The 24393-nt window shown below is 44.6% G+C and overlaps 1 protein-coding gene across 1 annotated transcript in view; it reads left to right on the forward strand.

Moving 5' to 3' along the window:
• The window catches only part of LOC135920496 (arylsulfatase B-like), a 363609-nt gene that overhangs the window by 108885 nt on the left and 230331 nt on the right, over positions 1 to 24393 (forward strand). The window contains exon 7 of the mRNA XM_070529005.1: positions 10882 to 11008. Within this exon, the coding sequence (XP_070385106.1) occupies positions 10882 to 11008 (127 nt within the window). The remainder of the gene's footprint in view (positions 1 to 10881; positions 11009 to 24393) is intronic.

Below are 24393 nucleotides of genomic sequence, written 5' to 3' on the forward strand. Positions count from 1 at the left end.
CAGATCGGGATGGACTTGCTGGGACCCTTTCCGACGTCAACAACCGGAAACAAGTGGATCGTCGTGGCGACAGACTACCTCACCCGCTTCGCTGAAACTAAAGCACTGCCGAAAGGTAGCGCAGCCGAAGTGGCGAAATTCTTTGTCGAAAACATCCTGCTTCGACATGGCGCCCCAGAAGTCCTCATCACCGACAGAGGAACGGCCTTTACAGCGGAGCTAACCCAAGCCATTCCGAAATACAGTCAGACAAGGCACAGGAGGACCACGGCCTACCACCCGCAGACGAATGGTCTCACGGAGCGGCTGAATAAGACCCTGGCCGACATGCTAGCGATGTACGTCGACGTCGAACACAAGACCTGAGATGCCGTCCTGCCGTACGTAACATTCGCTTACAGCACGGCGGTGCAAGAAACAACACAGATCACGCCGTTTAAGCTGGTTTACGGCAGGAATCCGACGACGACGCTCGACGCCATGCTGCCGCACGTCACTGACGAGGAAAATCTTGACGTCGCTAGCTATCTCCAGCGCGCCGAAGATGCCCGGCAGCTCGCCCGCCTGCGGATCAAGAACCAACAGAAGACCGACAGCCGATACCACAACCTCCGACGACGCTTTGTCGAGTACCAGCCCGGTGACCGTGTTTGGGTTTGGACCCCTATACGCCGACGACGACTGAGCGAGAAGCTTTTGCGTCGCTATTTTGTACCGTACAGGATCATCCGACGTATTGGCGCACTGGACTATGAGGTCGTGCCAGACGGCATTTCGCTGTCACAGCGGCGCCGCTCACGACCTGAAATTTTCCACGTTGTGCGACTCAAGCCGTACCACCAGCGTTGACAAACTTTGGGACTTCGCGTAACTGCCCTTCGGACTTTGTTTCTTTTCGTTGTTTTGTTACTTATGTTAATAAGTGTCCTTTTGTGTTTCGCTCTCTTTGTAGCATCGGGACGATGCTTTTTAAGAGGGGGGTATTGACGCTTGTACTTATATTTATCGGGCGACCACGTTTCGCCGCCTAACAAATCTTATCGCACAGCACGGGACGCGCTTGCATGTATCCGAAGTTTCTGGAAAGTTATCGATGCTTCTATCCGCAGTCCGTTGTCCCCGAACCTTGTGTTATCTGATTTATTCGCCTGACGCGCATGGTGTAGAACTTTGTGGAAGGCATGCGGGTCGCGACGATTAGTCTGGAAAATTCGATGACTACTGCATAAAAGCCGACGCGCTTGACCCGCTGATCAGATTTTCGACGATCGCCGACTGTGTTCGCCGCTATCGTTGTGCTTTAGGTGTAGCCTGTTTTGTGGGCACAGGTTCGCCCAATAAAAGCTAGTTTTGTCCTTCACAGTACTGCTACTGTGTTCTTTCTTCACCGTCACTGCCACGTGACAATATTAGCAACAGTATATACAATTTCCTCTAAATTGAAGACTACACGTATTCGATAGATTGAAAAAGATTGGTTTCTCTCGGAAGAGAACTTCGCTGCTAATGCTGGACTAATTTCAGCGAAATATTGATTGAAGTTACCCACGCTGTACGCACCGATAGTAAAAGTTAACATGCGTTGTGAACGTGCATTGCTAACAGCTTCCTTTACAACCTCCGAGCTTTTTTTACATTTACCGTCCGCCTATTCAATCAGACGAGAATAATATTTCCTCTTTATTGCTGTCGTGAGAGATACGGTCTTATTTCTGAAAATGTTCAACTGGCCTAAATAGCAACCATGTTTTATGTTTATGCTGTCTCTTTTGTGGTGCCAGAAACCTTTTTGCTTCAGCAATGCAAGGATATCGCTCGTCTTGCAGAGACTCAAAGGAGTCTTGTATGAGTCTGCAGAAACACTGTAGCAGCTATAATCGCTGGCGCAGGAAATAATCTTTATCCCATTCAGCAATTCAGTAGTAAAGTTATTATCGTATGCGTTATCAATGTCAATGGCAAAATAGCTTTTCCGCAGTAAGTTGTAATACACTTTGTCAATCTTTGACAAACACGTCGCACTTTTTTCTGCTTACGTCAATAATGGAAACAAAATTAGGGCGATGACCTGATATCGCTTCATCGTGAACGACAGCATTCATTTTCCATTTTATCTTAGTCGATATATGGTCAGTTGTTGTTCCCGACCTCGTGGGAATGTTGATTCGGTTGGGAAAATTTAATGAATCAACAATTTGTATGTTATCAATATGACTAATTGTGTGCGTGTCAGTGTTCACGTGTGCAACGATCACCGCCGGGCTCTTGTGTTTCCTCCACAAATAAAAGAGCATTCTTCTTTATTTTATCACAAAAGGAAACAGCGCTGTAATTTGGGGGCCCATAAACAACGCCGATTATACCAAAACAGTGCAACTTATGAAAGGGTACGTCTATATCTAGCTAACTTCAATTCAGCGATAATTATTCACCGAACGCGTCGCCACTCCGCAAAAAGCGCCACGCCTCCACCACGTGTACAGGGTTGTTCAAAATATGTGCGCACAGGGCGCATCGTGGCCGCGTAGGGTGCCTTAACGCGCGCGCTCCCCTCCGCGGCCTCCGCCGCCGTCCCTTCCCTCCACCGCCATAGGGTGCGCGCATCGAGGCACCCTATGGCCCCGCTCGGCGGAGCGTGAGCGCATCCGGCGCGGTCGTGCATCGAAACAATGGGACGCAGGCGCACTGGAGACTGGAGCCGGTGCTTCGTGTCGTCTGCTACAGCGCGGAAGCGCACCGTGCCTGCTTTGCTGGTAAGCGCACCTAAATGTGTGCTGGCAGCGCCCAGACGAGCCGAGATGGCATTGTCGCATTTTACTGACTGCAGCGCGTTGTTGGTTGCGCATACGGCGACTCAGCAGCGTGTGTTCGCAGTGGAGCATTCTCGGTTAAATGCAGCTGTTGTTTCAAATTTCTCAGCTCTAGTCTGGATTGGTTTATGCTGTTAAATGCCCAAACGTGACTCACGCTATGGTAGATGTTGACGTAGTGACGTAGTAGAGGGATCTGGATCATTCCGACCACCGGCGATTCTTACCATGCACGGATATAGCGCAATTAAATGACCGTCTTTCCATCCGCCTCCATCAAAACAGGGCCGCAGTGGCCCAATCGAACTTGGTTCCCCCGACTCTGAATTCAGGCGCTCCCCACAGAGCTGGTGAAGCGAGACATTCTCAGCACTTGACCGCACTCTGGAAGCAGCGTGGGGTAACGGAGCACAGCTTTGTTTTCTGTGCGTTCTTCCTAAGTCGAATGAGATGTTTTACAAAAAGAGTTGCTAAAGCATCTGCACGGAGTTGGCTTCAGCCTTGCTCTTCTTGGTCAATGATCAGCCTAGGGCGGAAGAGCCCGCAGATTGCTTGAAAGTATTTGGAATTTTACTATAGAAAGGGAAGAAATCACCGAACCTTGTACTTTTTTAAATGGTATCAAGGTAAATTTGTACAATCGTGTGAACTTTTCTTTACTCCAGATATCCTTACTTGCACAATTTAGAAGGCTGAACAACAAAGTGTATGGTTGGAAGTCCATGCCATAAGTCAAAGGACCCTGATCGTACCCCTGAAATGACTTATTAGAATTGTTTCTTCTCTGTTACCGCGCCACTCACGTGGCGTGTTTTTCCAGTCTCCACTGACGCTTTTTGCCGGCATCGTTTTCTTGGAACGTGGTGCACCGTAGCGTAACACCAAGGAAACAGCCGCATGTAACCGCGAGGAAAGGGCCTAATCAGGAACAAATATTTATTGCAGGAAGAACATTTGCGCTATATAGGCTTCCAGTTGAAAAGTCTGAGGTGGTGACGGTGGCAATAGATAGAACACGGTGCTTGGGCTCTATGCCAGTTAAACGCTACTTGCAGCGGGATATTTGGGGCCAAAGACCTCACAATAAATGGCTCTAGGAATGAAAGCAACAAAATGAAGCGTTTGCACCTAGGTTTATTGAAGGCTTTAGCTGGAATCACATTCAATATCGGCCCACAGAATTAATTCACAACAGAATAATCTGAGACGAAATAATTAGCTTTCAAATTTCAATGCCACTGCGGTCATTGTTGTTGTCAAGCATAAAAAGCTTATTTCATTTACTGTTGGGATTGCTCATGGCACGAGGCCTACTGCGATATGCTGTTAGGTGAGTGTGTTTTTTTTTCCACCCTTTCACAGTCAAGTTCATCGCGTCGAAAAGAAGTATCTTTTTTAGTTCTCAACAACGAAATGGCTTAGTTTTGCTGATCGAAAAAACAGCTGCCAATATTCTGCGGGGATGTGAAAACGTACAAAATGCCGGAACACATAGAATTAGAACTCCCAAATGCCAAGAATTATTTAGTAAACGATCGAAAGAGAGTGAAGTGAATTGCAATTCCAATGACGCTCATTACGCATCGTATTACAAAAACGATGTTCTCCATTACTTGGCAACATGTTGCTGCATAAAAAAGTAATCGACGAAAAATCCTACTCACAACCCTACTCTGCATAGCGAACTAGGGCTCCCACTCAAGCATTGCACCGGTTCCCTTTGACTTTCTGCTGCCATCTTTCTTTATCACTTAGTTTACCCTGAACCCTACACAGTGTGTTCTGAAATAGCATTTACTACTTTCGTCATGAGATAGAAAACGCTCCTACGTGCCTCACACTCCCAGAAAAATGTGCCCATTCAGTTTCTACACAGTTGCGTTCATAGCGCGTCAAAAGTTTAGATGGTATCCTGCTATAGACGCCGAGGGTGTCGGTGCTCCTCTACGGACATATTACACATGGTAGGAGTACATTACGCGTTTAAAAATCGCCAACACGACGAAACAAGCAACCATCTACCAGAATCGACAACTGGCGGGAAAATTACAAACCCGCACATAAGGTATCCTTTCAAAGACAAAAAAGTTTGACATCAAGATAAAGCATCTAATTGAGAATGCAAAACTTATTGTAGGAAATAAAATTCATTATTCACCCAGTCCGTAGAGGGTTTGCTCAGGCGTGGTGTTTTATTTTCTCGTGTGTGCTGCTCTTCAAAGAGTTCCATGACCAAGGACAGTAGCAGGTCGGTTCGCCTCCTGGGTTTATGACGGCTTTCATCCTGTTCTGCTGGACGGACCTGTATAGGGAGCTACAGAGGCTCGCATTGGACTTCAAGCGCTCCCACTCGCCTTCATCAACAATCCATAGTGCCTCCGCTAAGAGGACGTGCAGCTGTCGGCCGGTCATAACGCTCTTCATGATGCCCCAAACATTCTCAATAACATTTGGTCAGGGGACTGAGCTGGCCATTCCAACACTGCCATGTCGCGCAGCTCAAGAAATGCAGCAACTCTTTTCGATTTTTGATATGGGGGAGTTATCATGCTGCAGAATAAAGTCGCTGTCCGGAAATGGTCCTCCAAGAAGGTACGGGAAGAGCACATCGTCCAGGATTGAGCAGTTGGCCTCTCCATTGAAGCGGCTCTCTGGGCGAACCAGGGGGCCCAGGCCTTCGGCGGTCACAGCGGACCGGCCGCTGGCAGCGACTTGCTCCGTGTACTCATGCATATACCTGCAGAAAACGAAAAAAAAAATGTTAGCGTTGGTATAAAATGCAGGCGCAACCGGCAAGCTAGAAGGAACAAAAATATGAATTACTATTTTTTAGGATTGTCTAGCGGTCATTACCGGGTCACCTAACACAATCATAGAAAAAATTGCGAAGGAGGCCATTCTTTTATGAATTAAATTGTTTTGAGAGATCATCAAATATTCTGAGACTCAGGCGAAGCATGATTCCAAGGTATGCCACAGTGTGAAAATTGGCTCTCTATCGGCACCTATTTCTTGATGTAAGAATGAATGAATGCATGAATGAATTTTATTTACGTCATAATGGGGCCTCACGGTCGGGGCGCAGCAATTAGGAGGGGGTGCCTCCCAGCCGGCTCTCAGCACCGGAGACCGCGGAGACAGTCTTGTAGTAAGCTGCCTCCGCCTGACGGATGACGAGTCTTTGCTGATCCGAGTCGTGGCTCCGGATCAGCTCTTACCAGGTGGCAAGGTCTAGGATGCTTTGTTATTTAGCCCCACGAGAAACCTGACACTCCCAAATTAAGTGATATTGCGAAGTTTTTTCTGTGGCAGCTACTGCAGAGCTCAGGCTCCCCAGTGTCTTCATCGTGCAGTATAGAGTATGGAAAGAATCTGTGGGCCTGAAGCCTCATCCAGGCCCTGCACTCCTTTGAAGTGACTGACCTATCCGGAAGTGTTTTCTTATCCAATCTAGGTGTTTTGGTTGTTTCTTCATGCGGCATGAGAGGGTCTTTATTCCCGCTCAGAGGCACTTCCAGAGCAGCTCGGATGTATAATTCTCGAGCGAGGCTGTGAGCAGCCTCATTCACGAGAATGCCCTCATGAGCAGGAACCCATATGAGGGAGACCTCTCGGCTTGAGAGGTATCTTCTTAGTAATTCTGGTGGCTTGCCTGGAGACCACCCCCTTACGAAAGTTGTGAACAGCTGCCTTACTGTCGGGCAAGATGATCTTGGCTCTGGTACTGACGCACGCTAGGGCAATGGCAGCCTCGTCTGCCACTAACGTATTTCTAATATTAATCGATGCTACAGTCACTTTCTCCCCATTGCCATATTTCTCGATGAACAAGATAGCCTGCGTGATTTAAATGTACGCGCCAGCTTATAACATTCGATGTCAATAATTTCAGCCGTAACTGACACAAACTCTGAAACTCCAGTTATTATGGTTGCAACGTTCGCCACGGTTTATATGCCTTTATTTTAGATAATTTCTTTATTTTTGACGAAGTTTAGCATAATGTTTTGCTTAATGTACGCGCTTTGTTAGGCCACTGCAAAAATCATTCTTGACACTTCTTAGAACAAGCATATTAACGTTCAACGCTTCATAACAGCAAATACTAGTGCCTAAAATGATCCTTTATTTTAGGATACGATTGCTTAAATGATTACACTTACCGGCAGTTCTCAGGCCGCCAGACTCGCTGACGCTGGTCGTGAAAGCAGATTCGTCAGTACAGACGACCTTTCCCCAATGCTCCTCTGTCCGTGGCTCATGATCTCGGGCGAATGCTAAGTGCTTCTCCTAGTCCTTCTCGCTCACAAGTGGCTTCTGTGCAGCTATTCTTGACTTGAGGCCAGCCACGCGCAGGCGACGCTTCCCTGTTGCGTTCGACACACCCAGAAGCCCGACAGTGTTCTTAATTTCAGTCGCACTGGCAGTGGGCTTGTCCACAGTGGCCGCAACGATGTTGATGTCGTCGTCTTCCTTGGTGACTTTCGTATGGCCTGTTCACGCATGATCCCTGATTCTTCGCTCCTTTCGGTATGCCCGAACGACCCGGTTCAATGGTGAAAGTGGCCGATTCGTTAGCATTGATATCCTCCTCCGAGAACATGCTTGCAGGCATAGCGCTACAATTCGCCATCTTTCGCTCTCCGCAACACGAGACATTGCTTGCTCTCCGAAGGTTCGGCGAAAAATGACACACTCCTCGACTCTCACACCGCTTTTATTACTGAGGCAGCATGAGAAATAAGCAAGAAATGAAAAAAGTGACATCACTACTTTTAAAACTGACACTTGACGTTTGTCAGCCGATGGAGATAAAGAATGTGCTGTGGACGGGGCTTTCACAAATCATCCGAGAATCATGCACTAGTACAGAGCAGTCGCTTAGCTTGGCACTTATTTGCAGCAGCTTATTTGCAGCAGCCATGCCCAAACTAACTCCCTCTGCCAGTTGATACCCTTCCACAGGACTGAACAACGCACCGTAGTCAGTAAAATGCGACAATTCCGTCTCGGCGCGTCTGGGCGCTGCCAGCACACAGTTAGGTGCGCTTCCTCGCAAGTCAAGCACGGTGCGCTTGCGCGCTGTAGCAGACGACACGAAGCACCGCCTCCCGTCTCCTGTGCGCCTGCGCCACATTGTTTCGATGCGCCACGCTTGGCCGCGTTCGCACATGTTATATTATGAACGGCCTTGCACATGAGTGTCCTGGACGTGACAGAGTTGCAAAATCAGGAATAGCCGCATTCTTTCCTTTTTTTAAACAAGTTTCCGTAGTTCCTACAACGTCGAATTTGTGCCCATCGTTTGATAAAAATGAAGGCAGCAAGATCATTTCCTTTTCTTGTGCATAGAATATTACAGTGAAAAATTGGCGTACTCCCATCGCATAACAGTTGATCGGCTTCTGTTATTGTGAATATCATGGTTGTTCTGAAAGGCAGTCTTGAAGTCTTATGAGTACCTACGCTAGCTTCGTGAGGTCGTCCTCACATGTGGTGTGCATGAACTTCGACTTCTCTGATTTTCTTGCCAAGACTTTTCCTTCTGAGACGACGACGAATATGCAGCTTTCTTTCTTTTTTCTCTGCGTGACCTTGCCTAGCGAAACCATTTTCTCAATGCAAAAGAGCTCGTTCGCTGACATGGGGCATTTGTTTCGAAACCAAGCATTGTTGAGTTAAGCCTGTTCTTTGTTTATATTTTGCTTAATTTGGTACCGCGTAACGCACGGACCGGGAAAGAAATTTTGCCACGAGGTTTGGAGCATTGTTGGCCTTTGTCAGTACACAGTGCAGAACTGCCAAGTGTTCATATAAAAACTCAACACGTAAACAGTCGGCAGTTGTTTCCACTACTCTCTATACCTTGTCGTATTCAGCAACAGCGATACCTTTCAATTCAATGTTGTTCCATCTCGAGTGTTACTGCAACTCTAGCAGCTGTTTTCCTGTGTCGCCTAATTATTTCTTTATGTTCATGTGCTCTTTCTGGCACTCTAGAGTGCGACTTCTTGCATCATTTAGCTCTTGGCGTAGCCATTTTGTGTAGCTTTTTTTAGTTCATCAAATGTGTCACTTGTAAAACTTGCAGATGCGCTGAGGGATGTACGCTCGGCTTTTATAGGATTGTTGATGGAATGCACATTTTTCACATCAGCCCTGATATCAGACAAGAAACAAAGGAACTCAGTTGTCATCTCTAGCAGTACTTTTCTGCGATTATTAACAGTATTGGGCGCTTTTTCGCTCAAAGCATTCACGAGATCTGTCAGGGCATCTAGCTTGTTTTCCATTTCGTCGCCTTGGATGCTCTTTTCGTATGTGGATGGTTTTATAACAACAGAAAAGATAAAGCTTCAAGGAACGAGTTGGGTTCAGAGCAGATCGGGAGCCGTAAATGAAAATTGTGCTAGATTGCACGAAACTGAAAATTTTCCGCTTCAAGGGTGCAGAAAAAAACGGCTAGCAGTAGTCGAAAAGCGGCTGCCCGGTGCGCTTTGAACCCTTTGAATGCTCTCGGTTGGCACTTGCTTGCTTTTATACTCGATGTAGGCGTCACCACGTGCTTCGTCAGCGTAGTCGATATCACGTGGTGCTAAGCAATCGGCACCCAGGTAGTGGTGCGCCTGCGTGTCGTCTGCATTTGTGCCTCCAGTCAGCGCGCGCCGTTCCTTTTACTGCGATCGCGGCCGCGCGTGCCCAGTCATGGAGGTGATCTGCGATGGGTGCACACTTTAGGCAACCCGAGATAGCTGATGGCTTCGTGTGCGCTGTGCTTTCACCCACCTAGTTAGCGCTGAAGCGAGCGGCGACCCGAAAGGCAATTCGTTCGCCGCTGCTGCCGCTGGTCAACACGTCAGTATCCAGATAGCCACTGTGCGTAGACATCGAGTGAGATGCGTTCATGTTTGCCTGTGCGCGCGTCACACAATGCTTGTTTTAGAGCGCAGCTCTTTGGCGTCCGTTCCTGGGTTTCGCGTCGTCGTCGGCGTCGTCGTCGTCGTCGGCGTCGGCGTTGTCGGCGTTGTCGTCGGCCTCGTAACCAGCTCGCCTCCGCCGCCGCGCATGCGCCGCCGCGCATGCGCCGCTGCTCCGCCGCCGCGCATGCGCGCTGTCGGCTCTCCGGGCGAGGGAGGATGATGGAAGGGAGGAGGAGAGACTGTGGAGGAGGGCTGGCTACACAAATGGCTCTTTGGCGTCCGTTCCTGGGTTTCGCGTTGTCGTCGGCCTCATAACCAGCTCCGCCCCCCTTTCATCCCCCCAGCGCTAGCAGCGACCGACTGATACCGCTTTCGTGAGTCCGCTACCGCACTCACGAAAGACGTCGTGCACTTCCTGCAACTCGCATTAACCGTCCATCGATCCACACCGATGTTAGTAGTGGGGGACTTTAATGTTGACATAAAGACAAACAGCAATTTCCTAATACTTATGCGGGAGAACATCCCGTTCCTCTCGCTCGTAACGCGTCCCACGGCTGTGACAACCTCGCGAGGCACTTGTATAGATCTCGTCTTTGAGAATCAAGCATTGGTGTACCAAGTCGAACATATATCAGTCTATTTCTCCGACCACAAAGCTTCCTTCATGACTGTCAAGAACTGTTAATGGAGTCTTTGTTAAAGGAATACGTGTGAAAAATAAAAAAAAAATTCTGTGATAGCGCATACATGTGTTGCTCGATTTCTTTGCCTCAATCTATCGAAAAGGTGAAACAGCTTATTTGCTGCGCTCAAATTTCGCATTAGGAAGTAACGTAATCGTCGGTAATTTTTTTGTTTAGTACGCGAACATCAACAGCAATTTACACAGCCGATAATACTAACATTCTTAATTATTCGTATTGCTGTCTAGTCCTTTGCTACCACAATCAATGCTTCGGTTTTCGAGCAAAACTGAGACTTTTGTTTTTCACTCATTTGTGCGTAACTACAATCAGACATTGTCTTAGAAATGGTCTCGTTCTTTCTGCGGTAAAAATTCCTAAAAGCCTAAGATGCCGCACAGTGCATGCAATGGAAATGGCAATGGTAAACCCAGACCGTTCGCGCACATGTGATTTGCTGTGCAGCCACTGCTGCTGTACATCTCTCACCAAGCGGTTCACGTGGGAAACTACTACCACCCTCTCGAGGCACCGGCAGAACACGTGAAGAAGTTCGATCACATCCGGGACATGGGGCGACGCATGCACGCCGGTGAGTCTTCATTCTGACGTCACTGAAACGACGCTCGCGAACATTACTCGACGACTCTCAGATGAGTGGCGTTCTTTAATAGCTTGAACCGCAGCAATGATACTACCCAAGAAGCAGACGACACCGAAACCTCTTACCTATAAAGAGCAAGGTTAGAAACAGGCATAAGGTGCCTCGGAAATGCTGGCCAACGTTTCGATAGGAGGACCTATCTTCGTCAAAGGTGGCTTCGTCATCCTCGGCATGTTAGTTTTAACGGGTTAATAGAATGACTTCACGTGCGGTTGCTGTTGATGGTGGCTGGCTGTAAAGGGAGAGACTGCAAAGAAAATGAGCACTGTCGCCTGACGTCTGTAAGCGTGATTTCTGAGACGAGGGTACAACACCGGCAGGGTGAGAAGGTGGGAAGAAAAAAAGAAGAGGAAAAGACGAAGAGGGCGAAAAACAAAAATAAGAGAAGAAAAAGAAGGGCTTTGGAAGGTGTTGGGGGAGCGATAGGTTAGAGATCCTTCAGTGGTGTCGTTGGCGGAATGCTTTTGTGGATTTAGAATAGTCGGTCAGTGCGCGAGTAACAAAAAAGGTAGAAAAATACATGAGTTGAAAGAATGACTTGAGTACCGTAGCAGCAATGCGCCGGCTAATATTGAAGGACTTCAGATGGCAACAAGGAATATGGGTTACAATGCATGGGATAGCTTGAAGGCAGCGGCTTGGTCTTTCAAGGGACGTCAGCCTCAGTAGCTGAACGTAGGCGTCGTCACGGCACATATGTGGCGATACGCTGTGTGGCTGAGGCCGTGAAACAGGCACCCTGGCCTCCGGGTCTTTGGAATGTGTTGGTGAGGGTGTTTCAAAAAGAAATATATCTAATACCAAAAAGGGGGAGGGACCAAAAGCGGTATAACAAATATGAAGGTGACATTAACAAAAGCGGGAGGGGGTAAGTGAGTATGAGAAAAGGGGGCGTACAGTTGATATATGCATAAAAACGTGGAAGAGTATATTAAATTGAGTGGAAGGGGAGATGCAGGGAAAATGTGGAAACGGGTGATTAGGTGAGGTTACGAATAATGTGTTTCGTGTCTTGGTTGATGATATGATAATTTCGGATTTACGTTGCAGCTTTTAGCGATCCTAAGTCGCCACGTGCCAAATTAATTCCCGTCGGGTGTAGGCATTTAAGCTTGTGTATGATGTATGATTCCGTATAGTTAATCTCGCGAGGTGAACGGAAACTTGTTTTTACCATATAGAGCCTTGGTTTGTCGAATATATGACCATGTTCGTTGAACAAGGCTGGCTACTGCTCTAGCTAAATCGGGTTTTGTGTCTCCGCGGTCAGCGTTGAGCCTTTATGAATTTATTTACCTGTCTTGTCTCACCTATATACTCTTTGCTACATGTGGCACATTCTAGACTGTAGACTACGTCGCTTGATGCACAGGTACCTTGTGTGAGTAATGTGACACTGTACTTTTTACTGTAGCAGTATATTGAATGCGTTTGCATGTAGAGCACCTGGGGGGGGGGGGCACATGGACCGGACATTGTGTTTGTCCTTAGTTTGGCACGCACAAGAATATCTTTAAAATTAGTGTTGTGTCTGTAGGCTTCTCTGGGCGGGTCGGAAAAAAATTATAAATTTCTGGTCGCTGGTGAGAATTGGGTAGTATTTACTGAGGATGTTGTTCAGGTTTGGGAGTGCGGTTGAAAATTTAGTGAGAAAATGTTCCAAAAGCCAGGGGAACTCATGCTTCAAAGTGTTGTTTTCACTGGCTTTACTCAACAACAAAGTATAACAAAAACATACACGTTTCGCCACCTATGCGGGTGGCATCGTCAGTACACAATGGCAACAAATGAGAAATACATCCTATTTATCTATGAAATTTAGTACTAAGAAAAGGCGTTGTTACCCTTGTGATCCTAGAGCGGTGCTTGAGGACCTCGGCTCGATCAAGTTTGGTTGCGTCGGTGTAGGCTTTTTGAAGCTCAGTATAGATCTTTACGGCCGCTTTGATTACTAGCACCATATACGCTTCTCGCGCCGTTTGCATAAAGGGCGATGAGTTTCGACAGAGCTTGCATGTCCTGTGAAGCTATAGCCAAAGCTTCGCCTTTCGTCCACCCAGTCACCGTCTACGATATCCGCCGAAACAGAGGTTTGTAGAGCCACACTGGCGTCATGTACAACCATTGCAAACACAGGCAACGGAAGCAGCTGAGGCTCAGATGGACGCGCCACCACGCGATAAAACATGTCAGCGGCCACGGGATCGCCGGGAAAATGGTCCACCACAATACGGTAACAAAGGGACTTATTCTATGGTACTTCTTCGAATATAATAAGTTTCTCACACGTTATCTGCACACATTTAGCCGAACACACACGCAAACTTACGCCCGCGCTATCGCCAACGTATCAAGAATAAGGGAACGGGCGCGAACTTGAATCAATGCGCCAAAGCATTGGTGACTGGTGACTGCACCGACAACACACTAATGTTCGAAGCTGAACTTTTCGTAATTGTGCACACAGTAGGCGAGTGACCAGAAATAATACATATTTGTTATATTACAACGCACAGAACATCCGCTTTACAAGTCCATGTATGCAGCAAGAACAAATCCATCGCAAACGAGTAAACCCGCGAGTGATCACACAAAGTATGTAGATACTGACCGCATCAAAGAACTTTAGTAAATCAGAAACGTTACAAGCCTCTGCTTAAAATTATTTGCTAAATAAGGAGCGAAGAGCTAAACGCAGTGATACTGATCCATTTCATAAGTGATAAGTTAGGATAGCTTGGAATACACTTTAGAGCGATAATGTAAACCTCTACCCCGCAATGCATTTGTCGTGTCCGTGAGCAAAAATGTGGGCCGATCCTGAATGTTGTGCAAATAATAACGAATAACTTATAAAGTAAAAAAAAAATCCTGGATTCAATAGATGTATTGTGTTTGTGCGTCAAAAATAAAAAGAAAGGTGAGCGTGGGCCGGTCCAGGAGATAGTACAGTACCGGGCCGACCTGCGGCAAAGCAGACTTCTAGTACTTCGGAACTGGTAATAATAATAATAATAATAATAATAATAATAATAATAATAATAATAATAATAATAATAATAATAATAATAATAATAATAATAATACAGAAATTTGTCTATCAAGACAAATGGTTTTAAGTCGATGAGTTTACTTAAATCGTTTGTGACAGCACATGGACTCACGAGCAGGAGGCATTGTCATATATGCAAGGGAAAAACTGTAGGAATAACCATGCAACCTTGACTCGCAAGAGTACAATGCCACTGAGGGTGGGCATGTCTGTACCGTACAAACGAAAGACAGAATTGTGATATCCACTGTATATTTATGTCCTGGCACACCCAAGTGTGATATTGAGAAGTTCATGACCACACACTTTATATCGTTTAACCAGGATGACACTGCCCGTACAAGTGATTATCTATCTTTATCAAATATGATCATCTAGATTGTATTTTCCTGCTATATACACTAACATTTGTAGTTGTTAACTTTCTAAGCGCGAACTTGTTTCTAATTTTGATTCGACATCCATCAGCAACCTGTTGATATTAACCGAGACCTGGCTGAATGGTGATATCACAGATAATGAAATACTATCAGACCTGCCCTATTTCCAGCTTTTTAGAAACGACAGCAAAGACGCACGTGGTGGTGATGTACTTGTTGCCGTTAGCCAGGACGCATTATGTTTCCTAGTTAGCACTTCATCTGAACTCGAAATGCTATGGCTTAACAATAAAGCTACACCAAACACTGTTTTACTCGGTCGCTACAGGCCACTACGTCACAATCAAGACCTTTTTCTATCAGCCTTACAACGTTCTAAGTGGACTCATTACAATGCATCCTAATCCACATACATTTCTTTTTGATGACTTTCATTTTCCGAATATTGATTGGCATAACCAGTCTACACGAACAGTAAAAAGTGGGGAAGGAAGTGAATTTGTTGACCTTTGCCACAACTTTTGCCCGACTAAGCTAATGCTAGAAGCCACTCGCGTAACACAAAAATGCGCAAACATTTTTGACCTCCTTTTACCCATCCACCAGATAAAGTTCAGCCCATTACATACCTCTCTGATATTAGTGACCACAAAGTCATTTATGACAGCTTTCAGCTCACACCGATGTGACACCGAAAATACAAAACTATCCGTCTTTCTGACAAATGAAATTATGTGATGATAAATAATGAATGACTGATAATAATGAATAACAACACTTTATGAGGTTTTTGCTCCTAGTTTTTATTCTTGAAGCATTCGCGATAATTCGTCATTGTTCAAAAATAAACTTGAAAGTCTAACAAATTCTAACAAGCCCCAGTTTAACATGACACCAAAACGTTTAGAAAATAAGAAACGACTATTGTTCGGCGAGGACGCGGGGAACGGGTGACGCATGGGCCAAATACCGGAAAGCCGAAAAAACATACATGACTAGAATTCGTGACACAAAGCGTACTTTTTTCAATCGGACCCACCCAATATGCTTACCAGCAACCCCAAGAAATTCTGGCAAATCGTAAACCCGCATCACGCACCCGAGATAACCCTGACAGCTGAAACAGGTGCAGTCATCACTGACGCTGCCTTATTCAACGCTGCTTTATCATCCGCTTTTACTAACGAAACAGAAACGTCATTTGCTACGCCATCTTCAGGTATCGAGCACGCTGTGATAGCACTCGCATTCCCACAATCGGGTATATCATTATTAATTGAAAACCTACAAATTTCGTCCGCTTCTGGCGTTGATAGTACTAACTCGAAAGTTCTTAAGAACACTAGCGATATGTGCGCCGAATTTCTATGTCTCCTCACACAGTTACTTTCATCTGGACAACTACCAGATGACTGGAAAATTGGGAAGGTCATTCCAGTCTTCAAACCAGGCAACAAAGATTGAACCCTTAATTACCGTTTCATTTCTCTTGCTAGCGTGCCCTACAAGCCCTGTAATACACATCTACACACGTAGCTTCCTCGACTCGAGCAATTTTTCACATTCTTTACAAAACGGCTTTCAGAAAGGTTTCTCACATTAAACGCAAATGGCTTTGTTCATGATTTGCATACCAATACCGACTCTAACCAAAAGACCGACGCCACTTTTTTATATTTAGCAAAAGCGTTAACAATGTTCCACATAAGAGTTTACGACTAAAACTTTTCTATTTGAGTATCTTGCCCAATGTCTTAAAATGGATCAAAGGATTCTTGTCTAACCATTCAAAGTTCGATTCTATTAACGATCGCGATTCCCCTACCGTAGACCTTTAACATCCGTAGACCACAGTGGCCGGTACAAGGTCGGCCCCAATTTTCAATATTCATTAAACATTTACCGACCAAATTATCTTCTAATATACCCATGTTCGCCGATGACTGAGTGATTTATCGCACTGTTACTAATGCCGCTGACCAAAAAATGCTTCAGGACGACCTTAAGTGCATTAAGGAATGGTGCGACGACTGGTTAATGGAACTTAATCCTGATAAATGTAAACGCCTGTCTTTCCACCGCCACCCTCATGCGCTTGATTTCCCATATGCAATATCCAATATACTATACAGTGTGTCCTGTAATATATATACCTAGGCGGCGCCCTGTCTAACGATTTGTCCAGGGCCCGGCACATTACTAGTGCAATTTCGTCTGCTAAGACGCTTGGACTTGCGTCGTCATCTCCGCCATACCTCTCAACACGTAAAATTACTAGCACACAAAAGAGTCGTCTTACCGAAGTTAGAATGCGCGTCACCGATTTGGAAGCCGCATCACGCTTACCTTATTAATGCACCTCAATCACTTCAAAACAGATCAGCCTGTTTTATCCACTCTTCATATTCTTACGACATCAGTGTATCATCCTTGAAAGCGGAATAAGGTTTAGTACAACTTTCGCTCCGTTGCCGTGCGGCCATTCTGTGCGTATTTCACAAGATTTTCCACACTTCACTATGCCACATTGTCCCTCCGACCCGCATATCCCGCCGCGCGCGTCATCCATTTCAAGTTTCCCGGCCACGTGCCCACACTGTCACTTTTGCCACCTAATTTTTTCCTGTGTTGCAGCAGACTGTAATGACTTTCGCCAACGACATCGCTGTCATTACGTCCTCATCCACTTTCGCAGAAATTATTATAAATCACTTTTCATTGTATTTAGCAATATAGGTCATGTGAATGTTTATTCCCACGCTCTATCTAACACCTTTCGCGGGTCTTTAGGGTAACAGGATGAAATGAAATCATGGTTGGAGACTTCGAAAAAATTCAATTATTGGGTTTTACCTGCCCAAACCACTTTCTGATTACAAGGCATGCCGTAGTGGAGTACTCCTGAAATGTCGACCACTTGGGATTCTTTAACGTGCACCTAAATCTAGGCACACGGGTGTTTTCGCATTTCGCCCCCATCGAAATGCGGCCGCCGTGGCCGGGATTGGATGCCGCGACCTCGTGCGGCAGCACACCAACACCGTAACCACTGAGCAACCACGGCGAGTGGTTGGAGACTTCAATGTGGACATTTCCAAACCAGACAAGAACTGCTTCACTCATTTGTGCTGGAATAGTTTTGTTTGCAATGTCACACCAATCCAAGTCATTCTGCTACTAACAACGGTCGTATATAGATGTAACTTTCGCCAAGATTATGTCTAAGGTTGTAATGACCCAATCAGTTTATATCACAGTAACCACAAAGCTAACGTTACCAAATGATAAAGACATCTACCCTTGTCTAACGCAGTGTCATGTGCTACAGCTTCGCTGGTCATTCACTTTCACAAAGGGAACGGCTCCTTTTTTTTAGCCCCTTCTTAACTACAGTCACCTTATGCGCTGCTCGCGTCATTGGACAAAGCGTATTGAGCTCCGAAAGCGCTTACATGTCCTGTGAAGCTGTAGCGAAAGCTCCGCGTGTCGTCCGCCCAATCACCGTCTACGGTATCCGCCGAAACAGAGGTTTGCAGAGCCCCACCGGCGTCATGTAGTTTCATTGCAAACACAGAGGCAATGGAGGCAGCTGAGGCAAGCAATGGGCGCGTCACCACGTGATGAAACATGGCAGCGCGCGTGGAATTGCAGTGAAAATGGTCAGAAGGATGCGCATTTGGGCTGGTTGTTTCATGATTACGAGCTGCAAAACAGCGCTAAAAAAGAGGACAAGGAGAGGGACACAAACAACGGCGCTGACTAACAACCAAGTGTATTTATTCTTTCAGTCAGCATAGACATATATTCCGCCGCTATCTCATAGCACAGCCTTCTTCAAAAGACCGCGATGACCGCGCACGTCTTACTTCCGAAGCTTTCTACATTCATGTTAGCGGCGAAGCATGTGTAAGGCTTCCCTCTATTTCTCTCCTTCCGAAGGAGATTGCCTTCCTAACGCAATTATTGCATTTTTTGCCCTTGCGCATGCTGAATCCTGCTGATTCTGTGCTTTGCGAAAGTGGTGGACTATATATATGCTGACTGAAAGAATAAGGACACCTGGTTGTTAGTCAGTGCTGTTGTCTGTGTCCCACTCCTTGTCTCGTTTTTAGCGCTGTTTTACTGTTCGTGAAAAGGTCAATAAACGAAAACAGATACTAGAAGTGCATCGTTGAGGGTGTATGAGGAAGGCGCAATAGGGTTTTAAGAGGACGCGATAGTCTCATTGTTTTACACCTTGAAATGTTAAAACTAATCAAGCATTGGTCACACCAAGACGGGAGCTTATTTATCTAATAATACAGTGGACTCTCGTTAAACGGAACCTCAAGGGACCGGGAAAATATGTTCCGTTTATCAGGAGTTTCGTTTAGAGAGAGAACGTTCAGGATTTCGCAATCCGTTCCAGACTGCTTGGTCCCGACAAAGCAGGCGTGCGCGTGATTGGCAGTCTCCGCTGAAGCAGATCTCAGATGCAAAATCTAGGTATTAAGGAGGACGGTACGCTATGGGCACAAGCTTTATTGCACAAAAGCAGTAAGCAATGAACGTTTTTTCAGAGCACTACTAAAATTTAAAAAAAAAATCTCAATATTCCACTTATTCCGCGGAAATCAGTGGGAACTGCGATATATTGGCTTGTGAAAAAGGACTTTATGTTTGCTTGTTTGAGCTCTCGCAACCGTTTTCCTTGAATGACACCATTCATACTAGACAGGCTGCTCAAAAACAGCTCAGAACCTTCTTCTCGTTGGAAGAAACTCTTCAGCATTTGGACTGCCGATTCCGCCTGCGCAGACGTCACCACAGGATCAGAGTCAACAGTCTCGTGACGAAAGTTGGCAGTCTCGTGACTTCGCGACGAGATGTCGCAGACGACGCTAAACAGCGGATGTAAGGCTTAAGCCTAACAACAGCAAGCGCACCGTGACAGAAAGCAAGCGATGCGGTTACATTGTGCGAGAAAGAAGGGGAGACAGTGATGCGTACCGCGATGGGGCTCTGCGTGAACGTCAAGTTGCGGTTTCGAGTCTACTTTCTATTTATTTATTTATTTATTTAATAATACTGTCAGCCCATGAAGGGCCTTTACAGGAGTGGAAAATACAAACACATACAAGGATACAGTATGACAACAAAAGCAAGTAAATGAACAGCAGCAGACATTTCAGCAGGGACGCGAATCGGTTTGGATTTTATGCACCTTACAAACTTCCCCCCCAAAATAAGAAACAAAATGAGCAGATACACCTTTGACAAAGTTATGATATACATATTACTTAGCGGCAAAAAGAATAACATGTACACATTGCAAAAACTCCTCAACGCATGAGGCCGATATGACAGAGTCGGGGAGCGCATTCCATTCCGTAATGCCTCTCGGGACAAAGCTGTACTTAAAACAGTCATTTCTGACCTGAGGGGGTGTGATGTACTGGCTATGACGATGTCTGGATGTTTCATTTGTCGAGATTTTGAAGAAGTTGTGTTTGTCGACAAGCAAGTGACCATTAAAGATAAGGTAGATTAGTTTCAGTCGCTCATACTTGGTACGTAAGTCTAGCGGAGGTAAGTCGGCAAGCTTACAAAGTTCAGTGGGGGATTGGCAGTAGCGATACTTGTTAAATATGAACCTTGATGCTAACCTCTGGATTCTGTCGATCTTTTGTTGGTTGGATTTAGTGTAGGGATCCCATACAGCTTTAGCATACTCCAAGATAGGACGTATTAACGATTTATAGGCTAAAATTTTGACCTCAGGTGTCGACGCACTTATATTCCGTCTTAGGCTCCCGAGCGCTTTGCTGGCCTTGCCACATACAGCGTCAATTTGTTGATTCCATCTGAGGTCAGAAGTGAACGTTACTCCTAGATACTTATGTTTATCGACTCTGCTAATAGTTATACTATTTATATTGTAAGGGTAACGCAAAATTTTTTTCTTTCTCGTTATGGACATAACAACAGACTTAGCTGCGTTTAGTTCCATCTGCCAGTCGTCACAGCATTTTTTAATTATTTGCAAACTAGACTGTAAATTGGCCTGATCATTACTATCCCGAATGTTATTATACATCACACAATCATCAGCAAACAGTCTGACAGGGACACTAATATTACTGGGCAAGTCATTTATAAAGATCAGAAATAAAAGAGGACCTAGGACACTTCCTTGCGGAACTCCGGACACAACACAGGTTCCATTTTCGGTTCCATTTATACGGTGGTCTGAAATTTCGAGTTCCGATAAACGGGATTTTTTTTTACATTGCCTTAATACAAAACCAACCAACTGCGAGGCGTTTGTTCCGTTTAAGCGTTGATTCCGTTTAACCGATTTCCGTTTGTCGAGATTCTACTGTAATAATAATAATAAGCCTTATTTCCATCAAAACGATGGAGGGGCCGTGGGTAAAAGCTCCTGAACAGCTTGACTAAAGCCCACGGTCCCCTCTACAAGGCAGTACAGGAGCATACATCAAACATACAGGAATCTAACAAAAGACGAATGTAAAATTGATTCGATTTGATATATCACAAGGAAATCAAATATTAGATTTGTTCAAAAACATGACATATCACGTGGCGCAGTTCGCCAACTGTAGTGCGACCTAAATCAATTCCACATTTATTCAGATGATTAAGAAGTTTAGGCAAAATATACGATAGTGTACCCATAGAATAGTTAGCACGGGGAGTGACCACCTCCAAGTATTGAGACTGACGTATATTATGGGATGTAGGCTTTATTTCTAGCTTGGCTAGGTAGTGAAAGAAATTTCGATTTTCTTTTAATTCGTACTTAAAGGCAACAATTAGTCTATAGCTAAACAATTTCCAGACAGGCATTATATCTGCTTTAATGAACAGAGTTTGTGTATGAGAATTGTAGGGGACATCAAAAAGAAGCCTAATTATCTTTTTTTGTAGGATGTACACCTTTATTAAGTTCGTTACTGTGGTAGATCAATTCAATTCAATTTTTATTTCCAGAATTACAAGTGTTCTGGTGGATACCATAGGCTAAAAGCTGTTGGAAAACAGCTTGACTAGGCCGATGGTCCATTACAAGGCATATATGGTGGTTGCATCAAAATTGTAACATTGTTAGACACTCAGAATAAATTCCCCATACTAAAAAGCAGTAAGAGAGGTGTGAGTAAAAAAGAGAATTATATATCAGCTTTTTTACGCTGAAAGGCAATATCGACCTACATCTGGATAAAATACCAACAGCACTTGACAGTTTAGTGCAAACAGAATCTACATGAATCTCCCATAGCATATTTTGCGAAAACGTTATCCCAAGAATTTTAATACTACTTGCTATTTCTACTTTTCTGGTACCATAGATAAGATCTACGTTCATATTTACCTGCTTTGATTGCGGTCTAAATAGCACAGCCTTAGTTTTGTTAGTGTTAACCTCTACCTGATTTGCTACAGACCAGTCCAGAAGTTTTACGAGGGCGGAGTTTGCTATATAGCTGATTTGCTCACAGTCTGTAGCGGAAAAAAATATGCTGGCATCGTCGGCGTACAATATATATGTGGCTTCAGCGCATGTATTTACCAGATCATTTATATAGATATTAAAAAGAAAAGGTCCAAGAATGCTGCCTTGAGGCACTCCTCTAGGAATCGCTTTTTGGTCGGAGCAGTGCTCACCTATTTGAACACACTGCCGCCGATAGCCAAGGTAAGATTTTATAAGATTCCAGCAATGGCCACGTACTCCATACAATTCAAGTTTTTGAGTAAAATGGAATGTACAATGCAGTCAAATGCTTTCGTGAAGTCAATGTACAGGCCCAGTACAACCATCTTACTTGAAAACTGTGATAAAATAAACTCTTTTTGTTCTATCAAGGCTAGTTCCGTAGACCTATGCTTTCTAAATCCAAATTGAGCTGGGGTTAAAAGGTCATATTTCTGAAAAAAAAATTGAAAGGCGCTCATGAATAATCTTTTCTAAACCATTTGAAAATATGGGCAACACTGAGATAGGGCGATAATTCTTGATATCATTTCGATCACCTTTCTTGAACAATACCGTAACCTTAACCACCTGCATTCTTTGTGGGAAAACGGCACTTGAAAAACGAAGGTTAAATATATGGGTAAGAATCGGGTCGATAAGATCCATAATATGTTTAAGAGGTCGAATTAGCATACCTTCAACATCACAACTAGAGCTGTTTTGAAGAGACATAAAAACAGACCGAACTTGTTCTTCGCTAACGGCCTCAAGAAAGAAAGTAGAATGGTTACTAGGGGGCATGAATTTCGAAAATTCAGACACTGGAAAATAATCACCACACTGCACAAAATAGTTATTAAATAAATTTGCCAGGGCGCGACCGGATATCTCAACTTCACCCATTTTAAGTTTATCTGTTTTGGGGGAAGAGTTACTGCGATTTAAAACAGTGTTCAACTTTTTCCACAAAAGATCAGGCTTACGAGAGCAGGCGTCAAGCTCCGCATGAAAATAGTTTTGTCTGCTTCGCTTTATTTCTTTATTTAGCTGATTTCGGTGCATCTTAAACTCCTTGTGTTTTGGGGGATTTTTAGTTTTTATAAAGTGACGGTACATAGCATTCTTCTCATTGATCTTTTTAATGAGCTCTGGCGTGATCCAAGGCTTGCGTATTTTCCTACCAAGTTTCAGTTGCTTAAGCGGAAAATGCCGTTTATATATTTCAGCGATGTGATCAACGAACATGTTATACGCCTTGTCAGTGCAATTAATCGCAAGAAGATATTCGAAGCCAGAATTTAACACGTCATTCCTGAAGGCATCTAGGCGAGTAGGATTTATTATTTGAACATGTATAAATTGTTTTTTACTATGATGATTGTGCCTATCTAATATTATGAAGGTAGGAAGGTGGTCACTCAAGTCGCAGCTCATTACACCCGCAATGTTATTTTCACTGAACGAGTTAGTAATAATTAGGTCTAACAAGGTTTCGCTATGTTCTGTGATCCTAGTAGGCAAACTGATTTGGTTTGAGCACCCGTTTGAAGTAATGAGCATATTCATAGTGGTTTTGGTTGCTGAATCTCCTAACAAATCATTATTAAAGTCGCCAGCAGGTAGAACAAAGTAACCAGCCTCAGAAATAAACGATAAGAACTCTTCGTAGAACGCAAGAAAGTTTTCAACATTTCCGTCGGGCGGGCGATAACATACAGAGAAAACACAATTGTTCACTTTTGCAGTCAAAACCTCGTAATCACAGCAAGAAACACAGAAACGAGAAAGCAGTTCACATTGTATCCCGTCCTTTAGTAGCATCATTACACCGCCGCCACGACGATTTGGGCGATTTAAGGAGAATGACTGATAAGGTATAAACCCGAAGTGACAATGATCATTTTACACCACGCTTCAGTGAGAATTATCACATCAAACTGAAATGAAAAACTCGAAATAAAATGTTCGATAGAATCTTCTTTGTTACAAAGGGAACGAACATTTATGTGAAGGCATTTCAAAGCGCTTATTTGATAGCCCGAGACAACAGCATTCACTTCATGCGGCAAGAGAAAGTTGTGACGTGTTGATTCACACATAAAATATTAAAACAAGCAATATGATCATGATTGACTGTTCAGATAGATCATGTCGGAAGGTCACGTTCACTGCGCACAATGACAGAAGAATCACCGTCTGCCTTACGCAGATAAATCTTGCCATTTCTGAACCAGACATCCCTTATGAAAATGACTGTTGAAATGTTGTTGGCATATTGTTGACGAACTATTGACTCAATAGCCTTTCAACAATACCTCAATTATTATTGAAACCACAGAGCACTAATTCAACAGTAAAGTTGTTGGGCAGTTCACAACAAAAAAGTTGTTGACTAAATTCT

The sequence above is a fragment of the Dermacentor albipictus genome, unplaced genomic scaffold (assembly GCF_038994185.2).
Source record: "Dermacentor albipictus isolate Rhodes 1998 colony unplaced genomic scaffold, USDA_Dalb.pri_finalv2 scaffold_16, whole genome shotgun sequence".
In the NCBI taxonomy this organism is placed as follows: domain Eukaryota; kingdom Metazoa; phylum Arthropoda; class Arachnida; order Ixodida; family Ixodidae; genus Dermacentor; species Dermacentor albipictus.